This window comes from Mytilus galloprovincialis, chromosome 13, assembly GCF_965363235.1.
Source record: "Mytilus galloprovincialis chromosome 13, xbMytGall1.hap1.1, whole genome shotgun sequence".
Classification (NCBI taxonomy): Eukaryota; Metazoa; Mollusca; class Bivalvia; order Mytilida; family Mytilidae; genus Mytilus; species Mytilus galloprovincialis.
In genome coordinates, this window is record NC_134850.1 from 51087730 (window position 1) to 51100534 (window position 12805).

The following is a 12805-nucleotide window of genomic DNA, read 5'->3' on the forward strand; positions in this document are numbered from 1 at the left end:
GAGAAAGGGGCGGGCACCCTGTCCCTTCTACCGGCTAGATTTTTCACATTAACTGGGGTTTTTCTTCCATTGTATGTGTTTCTATTTCAATTTGTATAGACATGTTTGCAACTGCAATTAAAACTAGTCGAACAGAATTTGCATCAAAACAAAATAAAATGTTTCGCTGAGCGCAGCCTGATACGACCGCAGAGGTTGAACCCTAAACAGTTGGGGCATTTTTGGACACAATATTCAAGCTTGATACTGTCTGAATTTGGATTGTGATCAAATTTTTGACATAATATAGGTTTCTGATACAAAACAAATGTCAAGATCTGAATTTAAAATTTTGAAGAAAAAAAAATGTGCCCCCTACACCTCCCCAAACATTTTGAATCCCACTTAGAGCTATTACCACCAAATTCAATCCCAGCCTTTCCTTTGAAGTAGTAGTCTCAGCTCCTGAGACTAGAGAACACGTGCTTATGAGATGAGCATCAAAAACCACTATTTTGGAGTCTGCAAATTTGGAACGGTGTTGACAACCATGACTTCTCACAATTCAGGCGAGAAGCCTACACACTCGACGAGATGACAGAGTTTGGAACAATTGAATAATAAAGATGACATATTGACAACAGTGAAGGCTAGAAGGGACATGCAAGGCCATAAAACTGAAATGAGCAGGGAACAGAGATCAAAATCAAATATATTGTAATTTTCACTTCCATTTAGATTAACAGACAAAATATTCGCCCTGGAAGCCTTCAAAAAAGTTCCTGTAACTCTTAACACGGCAAAGAATACACAACTTGATCTTTGGAGAGATCACCAAAATTGGGAACTATAACCATATTTGAAAACGTTTACTTGCCCATACAGCAGTGCCAACATAGTTGTACTAAATGTAAACATGTGCATGTGTTTTCAGGACACATGAACATGTTTACATTTAGTACAACTATGTTGTCACTGCTGTTTTGCCACAAAGGGTACCGGTGGATCAATAAATTTTACAACACAATTGTTGAGGTTATGTCTATGTATAACGTTCTTTTTATTCAATAAGCAATCGACAGGATAGCTTTTAAATGCAGATTAAATCATCATCTGCATACCACAACATATAGAAGTATACGTTTAATATGTACATTTTGACTGCATTTTCTATTGTAATTGAAAAAAAAAATTGAAATTGTAAAACCTGCCATAGTAGTCTCGTGTCACGTCTAGTAGAAATGTTATTATTTTCCTGGCTGGTTCAAACAACCTTTCTATCGGACCTAATCGTTTAACTTTTAACCTTGATCACTGATCCCATGAAGTCCAAGACAAAGGACATGACGTTCAGTCAGAGCTCAGACATAATAAATAAGCCTGAATGTGCTTTTGACTCATAGAGGTCTAAATTTGTAAGTTTTAGGATTTGTCTCCCTTTAATGCAAGACAAAATACGACTTTAATAAGTCAAATATTGTTAAGCAAGAAATAATTGACCAGAATCAAAAAGTTGCAAATAATGACTTCTACCGAGTCGATAAGTGATCAAAATTGGTAAACTTCAAGACCCACGCATATTTATAAGGAGGTCATGCATCTAAATCAAATAATGACAACATTGAAAGACAATTCTTTGTCTTCTAAAGAAAAATATGAACGAGTCTAAAAAATAGGAGATAATGTTAATTAACCTTACAATGTAACCACACTTAATGAGGTGAAACATCTGTGTTTAGTGAGGATGTTCAATTAGACAATTGAATATAGATACCTCAAGTCCTTGTGAACTCTCAGACAGATTTTTGCCGTCATAGGTGGTGTAGTTTGGCCACCAAGTGAAATTAAGTTTTTTCATCAACATAAATAGACCTAAACAAGTCATTTTCTGACTTAGATAAGTCTAAAATTGAAAACACATTTTTATGATAAATACATGTTTTGACTTCTATAAGTCGAAAACAAAAATCAACTTGTATATGTCCGAGCTCAGACTGATGATTGATAAAACATGACCTTTTACAGCTCACTATGCGGTATGGGCTTTGCTCATTGTTGAAGGCCGTACGGTGACCTATAGTTATTAATGTCTGTGTTATTTTGGTCTTTTGTGGATAGTTGTCTCATTGGCATTCATACCACATTTTTTTTATATGAGTTACCTGCATACATCATTTTTTGCATATAGTCAGAGTAGTTGGTGTATTTCTTTTAGACAATTCTATGTACAACTACCTGGTATGTTCATGCACAGTTCTATTGTTTTAAGAGAGAATGCTGGTATTAAGAAAGGCAGGCTTAATTACTTCACCCTGTATCGCTGGTGTTTTAGTGTATCAGCTGCAAATTTTTTTATGTATCATTTGGTAACAAGATCTAAAGAAAACAGACGGAATAAATTTACATCCTGTATCAATTAGGTTCAATGGTGGGGAGCTGTTTCCAAGTAGTTGTGTATTAACCATCAGATTAAATACTGAAGCAGAACAAGGCTATGTTTTTGCATATGAATTCGTAAAATCCTTCAGACCAAATTTCAGCAATTGAAAAACTTCATGATTGTTCATTTATACAATACATTCGAAATTTCTTCACTTTTACTTGCAGAACTTTAATGGGAGGCAAAAGACCAAGTGTGATCACTATTTTGCAAACCAATGTATGCTATTTTAATTACCATGCTCATCTCACAGGACTGAGATCAACTAATTTCGGTTTTCATGTTCAAGTAGATCAAGAATGGATTGGTCAACTTCGTTTTTTTTGTTGTAAATTCACCATGCTTATAGGAAGGTTTAAACTTTTGATCTTAAATTGCAACCCAGAGCTTTAAATACAGTCTGCACATACTATTGATTATTATCTAGGTGATCATTTTGTAGGCAATGAAATTACTTAAATATGGATGGTCTTTATTTTCCTTTGATCTTTGTGATAATAAGTCATATGTATTTTTATGGGATAATCTAAAACTAGTAATGGGTTTAATTTTGGAACAGTCTCATGTCTTTTTTTTAAGTATTAATGAACAATCCTATTTTGTATTTGAAGAAAATTAATGGTTACACAATACTGTAATATTTGTGTAAAGTGGTTTTTTTTCCTAATTAAACATGTGAGCAGCATTTTCTGACCCAAACTATATTTTTTGTTATTTACAACTCTGCATTATTTCATTATTTCATTATTTCAAAGGAAAAAAAAAATACCAACTCAATTTGAGTGCTTCCCATCTCCCTTACCAAAATCAGTGTTTGAACAGCCCTTCAACATTTCAAACTAATTTCTCATTTTAATTGGTACTTTTTTGGTTACCAGAATATCAAACTATCCAGAATGCTTCAAATCAAATTTTGTAAACTAGCAATTTTTCATCTTTTTCCTCAGTAGCATTCATAGATTCAATCCAACAATTTATCTCATAAAAAAAGGTTCAACAAATTAAATAATAACAATGAAAGCCAGATTAAAAGTTTGAACAGCTTTACTTTTTTTTTAAAAGATCAAGATTAATCAACAACCATAGAAACTTTTATTAAATAAAATTTAGTGCTGAAATTCTACAATTTTATTAGATACATATCCCTGCCACATATTCCTCTCCCTATAGATCTGTTAACGCACTTCTTGTTAAAATACCCGTTCTCATTCTGAATTGGTCAGAATGCTGACACAGGCATATTTTCAGATGCTTCTCTCTCTACCTATCTTTAAATCTTGTTAAAGTTGTTTAATGCAGATTGTTGTAGATTTTCACAACTTGTCTTTCGCTTAAAACATTGCAAATATACATGCACTAGTTTTTAAGCTTTGCTTTAATCATTATAATGTCATTGATCATAAATGTCTGGTACATGATCTAGCAGGTCTATCATTCAAATTAATTGAATGAAATTACAGATTTCTTCATCACATAATTTCAGAAAAAATTAGGATTATATTGCCAGTAATACACACCAGCTAAATTAATAATAAAAATGGAAATTTAGGTCTATAAATCAATCTAAATATTTCTTTAAATAGTTTTTCTTCCTTCTTTTTTTTTTAATATCAGCACCCACCCATCCAGTCCCTGCACCAAATTTTTCCATGCTGTCAATATAAAACAAGTTCTTCAAATACTTCACACAATTTGTTCTGACAGTTATCTATATGGATAAATTAATATTCATAAAATATAAGTCAAAAGATCACAAGTTCATTTCCCCCTTGAAATTGTTTATACAAAAAAGTGAAGGAAAATGCTCTTCAGCAAATTATGTGAAATAGAAGTACATTGCTTTTGAGCAAAGCAGTAGAATTCAAATAAAAGTTGTTTTTTGCATTTTTAATAGCACTATAAATGTTTAAAGGCTTGATATTTCAGGAATCTGGGTAACAAATCAGGACATATGTCATAAGGTTTAAATAATGTTTGTTGTCACATCAAAATATCAAGCCTTTATATGTCTTAAGGTTATCTGTGCACTACTTTGTCTGAGTTTTAATAGCAATAGCTAGTTCTTCTCCCATAGCTTTAATAACTGTAATCTGAAAAATAAAGAACAAAATGAAAATATTTGTTAAGATTGTGTTTCTATAATACAAATAAAGAACTGCTGAACCAACACCTGTTTTGTGCTGGTATCGTTTCCCTTAAGTGGATACCAGATGGTATGCAGGGTTATCAGATAGTGTTTAGATTGTATTGTTCTATAAATATAGTGTTAATATTGTGTTCCATTCTACATGTACACTGTATTGTTTTATAAATAGTGTTAATATTGTGTTCCATTCTACATGTACTGTATTGTTCTATAAATACAGTGTTAATATTGTGTTCCATTCTACATGTACACTGTATTGTTCTATAAATAGTGTTAATATTGTGTTCCATTCTACATGTACACTGTATTTTTCTATAAATACACTGTTAATATTGTGTTCCAATCTACATGTACACTGTATTGTTCTATAAATACAGTGTTAATATTGTGTTCCATTCTACATGTACTGTATTGTTCTATAAATACAGTGTTAATATTGTGTTCCATTCTACATGTACACTGCATTGTTCTATAAATACAGTGTTAATATTGTGTTCCATTCTACATGTACACTGTATTGTTCTATAAATAGTGTTAATATTGTGTTCCATTCTACATGTTCACTGCAGTAACAGTAAAACCCATTAAAGGGTCAAGCTCTCACAACTATGTTTAATCCCACAGCATTCTTTGTGAGCTTTTTGAAGTCAGAAATTCAGCAGTTCATGTTGGTTGTTTTCTATCATTTTTGCTTTGAGCATACATAAGGTCTCCAGTATTCAAGTTTGAATTGCTTCACACTTTGTCAAACCATGCCTTTAATAAGCGTTTTTATCTTAAGCAATTTTGCATGGAGAAATGAAATCTCCATATCTCAGTTCTTACATTAATGACTACAGATGCACAAATGACACTGCTGACGGAAGAATATTGAAAAAGTTTGCATTCAACACGCACTAACATACTTTCGGTTAGATCAACTTGATTAATGTGTATAATTCCATGTAGATGCATTGTTTTAATTTATTTATCAAAGTTGCTCAACTCTGGGAATATCATACTCATATCATAATATTATGAACCAGCTTAACTTGTAAAATTTATGTATCATTATCTTTTTCAATGAGTAAAACTTAATATTAATGAGCCTTATTCGGTATTGTCGATGCACTAAGTGTCCTTTTGTTATTTCTTTGTTAAAAAAAATTATGATGCCCATATTAAGCTCTAGATAAAACACTATGGTTGACAGCAATATGGTTTTCTCAATGTTGATAGTTGACAGTGACCTTATATTGCATACATCCACTTATTTAGACATGAATTTGAATTTGTACAAAATAGGTCCTGGCAAACAATTTGAAATGATAGTAGCAGTGTGGGAAATAGTGATGCCAGTGGAAACCTGGTTTACTAGAGAGAAATGACTCTTGGATAATCACCTATGTGATAAGACCATTTGATTGATCAATATACATTGTCACTAAAAAGACATATGTTTATTAACTTATTTAAAATATTTTTCACTTACTAGAAGTTGCTCATCCTTTTCAAATCTATCTTTAATTTCTTTTCCTAAATCATTTTCTGGTACTTTTACATCCTCACGGGTTTCACCATTGTCATCCATAAGAGATAGAAAACCATCGTTAATGTCAAGTAGCTAAAATAAAAGAAAATTCATTTACTTAGATATTTTAAAATAATGAAGTTCACTACGTATTCAGACCAAGTCATATGGAATTAAAATTTCAACATCAATTGCCGATAATAAGGCTTCTTTCATTTTTGTTTTTTGCTACAAATGATTCAATTGAGGAAATTTGTTTTTTTCGTGAATATTTCATTTTGTGGTTTTGAAGGAAGTCTCCACACATGTCTAAAGAAAATTTGTATTTTTCAAAATGAAATTTGAACTATATCCCATGTGTATAATAATGAATCCACAGAAGTGGTAAAAACTTGGTCTGTCTGTAAGATACAATTCAATTAGAGAGTAAGGATTGCCACAGATGACAGCAAATAAGGCCGAATTAAAATACTTGTTACATACCCTAATTTATAGTTGCTACCCTCAAGATTTTCTTTTATTTTCTAAAGTTAAAACTATCTGGACCACGGGAGACAACTGTACCACCATTATTATTTAAATTTACCGAATGTACCAGTACATAAACTTGTATCCAATAGTATTATTACTCAATTTATTTCACTAGACTAGGCGGGGTTTAACCGGTTCGCTCATAATAAACCAGTCCATCTATAGATGGGTGTTTTAGAATAAACTCATCAATGAAGTGTCCAGTCATTCTTTTGTGAATTCCTTTGATGACACTGATAGGTGATTAGAAATCAACAATAATAATAACGGCAATCATCCTTATCACACACATCTTCAAATAGACTGCCCTAATGCAAATTAAAACATACGCTCCGGCTCCGCCCAATCAGTTGAAATAACATTGGTAATACCCACAACTGACTCAAGATATCAAATTTTGTTTAAATTGCTGCATGTATATGGTTATAACTTCTAAGCTAGATTAAAATGGTCTGCAATCCGAAATTTTTTAAGTTGCAACTATTTTTTAGAAATATATTACCGTAAAATCTTTTCTGATAACATTAGGAACATTCATGTTGTGTGTAGATGGACATATATCTTCATATTTTTTACCAGTGAAAATATCTATTCCAACCATATGAACCTGAAAACAATTAACCAAATTAATATAATTTTCTCTGCAAAAAATGTCATTGTTAGTCTATTACCATCAAGATCTAACAACAACTTGTAAGTAGGTAGACTTTACAATTGTTTATAACATGCGTTTACACAAATACATGCAAATGTACAACTGTAAAAGTTAAGTGTCCTGAAGCAGTTTATAAAGTGATGGCAAAGTAAAAGATAAGTATAACAGAATGTCTTATGAAGTCATTAATGTAAACATGATAAAAGTATCAGCCAATTTTTTAAATTATATACATTTGCACATGCGAGATATGTACCTTAGCATGACCGTGTTTTCCTGTCTTGGAAGTTGACATTTCCACAATTTTGCATGGACGGTTTTTAATACAAACATGTCCATTTTTCCTTAGAGCAGAACACTGTTGTGGGTATGTTTCAGAAGACCCAGCATCACCTGTGGTAAAATCATCATCTACATCTGCATCTGCCATTGTGAACCTGAAACAAAAACACATCTTTTTATATACATTTTCTTAACTTATTATGTGTTATATAATTTCAAAAGTTTCAGAATAATTTCTGATGACTAGTCATGTCATTAATATATTAAAATCGGTAAAATTTAATGGACCAGAATTTCTGGAACGTTTGACTTACATTATCGGGAAATTCAGGTTTGTAAAATTTTACCAGTTTTAATATTTTATATTCACCAATGAGGGGGGATAGGAGGGGTCCTGATCTCGAAATCCCGGACTTAAAAAAACGAAATCCCGAGGTCCCGAATTTAAAAAATGTAAATCCCGACGTCCCGAAATCCAAAAAAATGATTCCCGGATCCCGAAAGGGTTAATCCCGAAATCCCAAGCTTAAAAACACCCGATCCCGGAGTCCAGATAAAGGTCCTATCCCCCCTCACCAATGTTTCTTTGATATTTAAGGGAAATTGTTTTGAAAAAAAATAGTTTTTGCCCATCTCAAATGGAATCTTATCATATTTTATCTCGTTTTGGATATTTCTGGAAATATTTTACAATAAGCACAAAAAAGGTAGGACTTGAAACTACATAAAAATTTCTCACTGGCGATGAAAAATTAAATTCAAAATTAGGTCCCATAGTTGCCTTCAAAACTTGCTCTCAAACTCCAGACGTAATAATTGGCCTCAGCCTTCTGACGTCATAGGAAGGTGTCCTAGAAAAAAATTAAAATAGCCTTGCCAGACGTCATATTTATTTGGATTAGTGCCATGCCAAATGTGAAAGAGCATCTCAACTTTTTAGCATCATGGTTACACAAAATTACATTGTATAACCAAATATTGGAACACTGAAGTTGACAACCAACTCTATAACATTTTGAGTCGGGATTGAGTAATTTCCTAAGGTAGTAATTATTATTTTATAAAGGAGAAAAAAAGGGGGAACGTTTTGAGTAGTTGAACTACTTTTAAAATGACTAACTTTGGGGCACCGAGGATATTCTTTTAAGTAAGTTTAAAAGAAAATTTACACATTCATATACCAGAACAAATTAAGAGATAGTTAAAAATACAAGTATTGCACAACTGGATACTTCTAATGTGTTGTTTCGAGGTTTCCACAAAACAAAGATGGATGACAAACTCGGTCCGACAGCCGCATGTCACATTTAATGACTTCGACCGTTCAATTTACACTTTTCATTTTTTTTTCAAGATATTTGATTTGTGAGCTTGTTTAATATTCATGTGTGTTTGTTTTTATAGACTTTTTTAAGGGTTGAATTATATTCTTTTGCAGAAACATCCGAACTCACGTGTTGCCTGTGTTCCGGTGAAATATTAAAAGGCCCTGCTACGCATGCGTTCCACGTTAGTTCACACAGTTTTCTCCCTTGACTAAAGTTCATTGATGCAAGCGGTCTAAAATCGTAAAAGCGAAAGTTAACGGTCTTATATAAAATTAAAATCACCGAGATTGTTGGTATTCTGACTTTCTACGTTGTTGATTTAATAATAAAACGTAGCACAACATTATCACCATAGGCGGATCCTGGGGGGCCCGGCCCACCTTTCTTGGCCGGAAAAAGTTTGATCATGATTATATAGGGAATCATGAAAGAATAACCGAAGCGGGGCCCCCCTTATGTCAGTCAGCGCCCCCCCCCCCTTTTAGAAGTTCTGGATCCGCCACTGATCACATCACAAAGAAAACACCCACCCCGGGCCGACAGTGCAAGACGTCTTTAAGTTTGAGTTTTAATACAATATCATATTATTTTTCCAATGTTTACTTCACTGTCTTCTGGCTCAGCCTGAGACTTCAGCAAGCAACGAGTTATATATGATCCTGTACCCTGGTACAATATAATTGTCAGTGGCCTATTCAAGTCACTGAAGATTCAATTGGAGAAAATTTTTTTACTAATCTCAGACTAATAATTAAGTGACTGACAGAATATTTTGTATTAAATGATCAGTGATTCACAGGCGGATTAGTAAAGCAAAATTCTAATCGGATGAAATATCATCCGTCCCAAAAAATGTTCGAGACGAAATTGTAAGATTTTTTTCCATAGGAAAATATTTCATTGTTAGATATTTTATGGCAAGCCATTGTGGAATTTATTCCCTATTTATTAATATTAATAAATCATTTATTAATATTAAATATTATTTTCTAATATTATGTTTTAATATTAAACATTATTTTATGATATTATAAAATCGAATATTTAATATTAATAAATATTTTTAATTATTAAAAAATGGTCATTTTTTAATATTAACAGAGACATATAATACTAAATTATATGTCTCTTATATTAATAAATAGGTTTTATTTTCTAACAGAGACATCTCTGATCATCTCTGTTTCTAATAAATAAATTTGGTGTATTTACTGTCTTCTGATTGGTTAAAAGTATTCCTTTTACTTCCAATGTTGTCAATTTTTATGGCGCATGCCCACTCTGACGTTGTATGTTCATACGCCAACATGTGTGTATGTTGTTATTGTTAATATAAATAATATAAAAAGTTCTTTGAGCCTTATTTTTGATAGAAATTTATTTATAATGAACGGCAATAATTCATTTTGAATACAATGTGAAGCAGTGGCGGATCCAGCCATTTTAAAAAGGGGGGATCCCAACCCAGAGCTGAGACTACTATAACATACTACCATATGCAGAGACATATATACACATATGTTATAGTCAGTAGTCTCAGCCCAGAGTAAAGGGGGGTTCCAACTATATGCTCCCATTCAAATGCATTGATCGGCCAAAAAAGGGGGGTTCCAACCCCCGGACCCCTCTGGATCCGCCACTGTGAAGAGTCAGAAATTAATTTTATGGTTCAATAAATTACAATGTGAAGACGGTCAAAAATTAATTTTTCAATAAATTCAAAATAAATCAATAATAAGTCGAGAAGTGATAGTGGGATTTTAATTTTAATTTTAATCACTTATTTAGAAGAATTGAACAATAATTTTTATGAATATATGATTATTTATATCAAATAAACATAATATAAAATTTTCATTTTTTTGCGAAGTTTCCCTTTAAATATTAAAAAATCATCTTTTAACATTAATGAATAGGGAATAAATTCCACAACGGCTTGTCATAATACTTTCCATTGCGATGAAATTTTAACCTGGAAGTTTAAATATTAAATTGTTAACAAAAGACTTTGCAAATACATTACATACTAGCTAGACTATAAGGACTAAAAAAAAGTTAGATCACAAAAATACTGAACTTAGAGGAAAATCAATTAATCACATGGCAAAATCAAATAACAAAACGCATCAAAAACGAATGGACAAGTACTGTCATATTCCTGACTTGGTACAGGTATTTTCAAATGCAGAAAATGGTGGATTAAACCTGGTATTATAGCGCTAACCCTCTCACTTTGATGACAGTCTCGTTATATTTACATTAATGCGTAAACTAAACAGACACTATAAATAAAATAGTCAAAATATGGGTACATCAGTCATCATCGTATAACAATTTTAAGAGGGACAATTTAACAGAACACAAAAACATCTATCTACAAACACATTCATTGATTTGTGTGTCTGACGTCAGATTTTTTTTTTATATACGTCACATAAATTTGTCGTTCAATGTGCATGCAAACAATTTTAAAATTTACATAGGCAATGTTAGCATGTAGGGTTAAAAAAAGTAGTATATTTGAATTTAAAATAAATAAGTTTTTAAACATTTAAATGTATTTTGACCACTGATCCCTAACAAACCAGACACTAAGCGACCATGAACAACTTTACATCTTATTAGATCATGCAAACCAAAATGCAAAATCTACAATCATTCTTGTTAGTGACTTTAATTCTAACCTCAAAGATTGGGATATTTTGACCACTGATCCCTAACAAACCAGACACTGAGCGACCATGAACAACTTTACCTCTTATTAGATCATGCAAACCAAAATGCAAAATCTACAATCATTCTTTTTAGTGACTTTAATTCTAACCTCAAAGATTGGGTATTTTATGTACCATCCCTGGGTCATTTTCAAAAAATGTCGAATTTTGAAATTGAAAAAATTATTAAAAGTTACTTATTCAAACAACCCTCTACATAAGCAAATCATAACAAACAGTACTTTAAGAACAACATATTAAAAGATGCAATCTTAATGATGTCATACAAGAATATGTTATAACATTTTTTGATCGGTGGTACATTATTTTGTCTATCCTGTTACCATTTTCAAAAGAAATTTTGGGTTATTAAGAAAAGGTTAAGATAAAATGTTAAGCTTGTTTTACGTAGACAATTAGATGGTTTTCAAGAGAATAAACTTCTATATATATTCATTCTGTAATATAATAGATAATTTGCCAATTTTCCAGGTTGTACTGAAAAATGCCTCTAAAAATTGGTTTTCAAAGGTTGTAAAAATTAGCACCAGTAATGCAAGTCTAAGATAGCAATTTATATTGTTCGGCATTTTTTCACCCTTTCAAATAAACCCAACATCAAGTAAATCCCTCATAAGTTAGTTTACTTTTCTCTATATTTCATTGGTAACAGGAACGTACGTTTCTGATATATTACTATATAAAAGTCTATCCTGTTACCTTTTTGTCTATCCTGTTACCGATATCAGTATTGCACCTGCGAATGCTTAATTGGGAAGATTAAGACGTTATAACCTGAAGATGACTTCAAACAACGAAATATTTCATTCGTTTTGCACCTATATGTTAAGATAAAAAAATTAACGACGTTTTTGTCTACAATTGTCTATGCTGTTACTGTAACCATAGCAACCATAGTAACAGGATAGACATAACAGGATAGACAAATTTCTTCGTTTTTGATTGCTGTTGTGAAATAACTACTCCCTTTGGAGAAGTGATTATATTTTTCTATTGTGAATTTGGTTTCCAACACGTTATTGCACTTTTTACAAATATACTGTTGGTGTATTTAATCAAAATTGGTGGTAACAGCATAGACATTAAAAAAAGTACGCTATATTTTTTTCACTAAATGTCTTGAAATTTCTTTTCTCTACACTGTCGTTCAAGAAACGAGGCGTTTTAAATGTAAAGATTACTTTGCACTTTTGAAATCA

The 12805-nt window shown here is 31.8% G+C and overlaps 1 protein-coding gene across 5 annotated transcripts; it reads right to left on the bottom strand.

Annotated features, from left to right (window-relative positions):
• Positions 1-4291: 4291 nt before the first annotated feature.
• On the bottom strand, positions 4292-9112 carry LOC143056494 (eukaryotic translation initiation factor 5A-1-like). 5 transcript variants are annotated; one of them, XM_076229568.1, is made up of 5 exons: positions 8998-9112; positions 7518-7698; positions 7109-7213; positions 6037-6168; positions 4292-4509 (listed from the first exon to the last, which is right to left on the bottom strand). In XM_076229568.1, the coding sequence occupies exons 2-5, from the start codon at positions 7689-7691 to the stop codon at positions 4447-4449; spliced, it is 474 nt and encodes a 157-aa protein (XP_076085683.1). In that variant the 5' UTR covers positions 7692-7698; positions 8998-9112; the 3' UTR covers positions 4292-4446. The 5 variants fall into 5 exon arrangements, with proteins under 5 accessions (XP_076085683.1, XP_076085684.1, XP_076085682.1 ...); XM_076229569.1 differs by lacking the exon at positions 8998-9112 and adding an exon at positions 8755-8840; XM_076229567.1 differs by lacking the exon at positions 8998-9112 and adding an exon at positions 8713-8835.
• Between the last annotated feature and the right edge of the window lie 3693 nt (positions 9113-12805).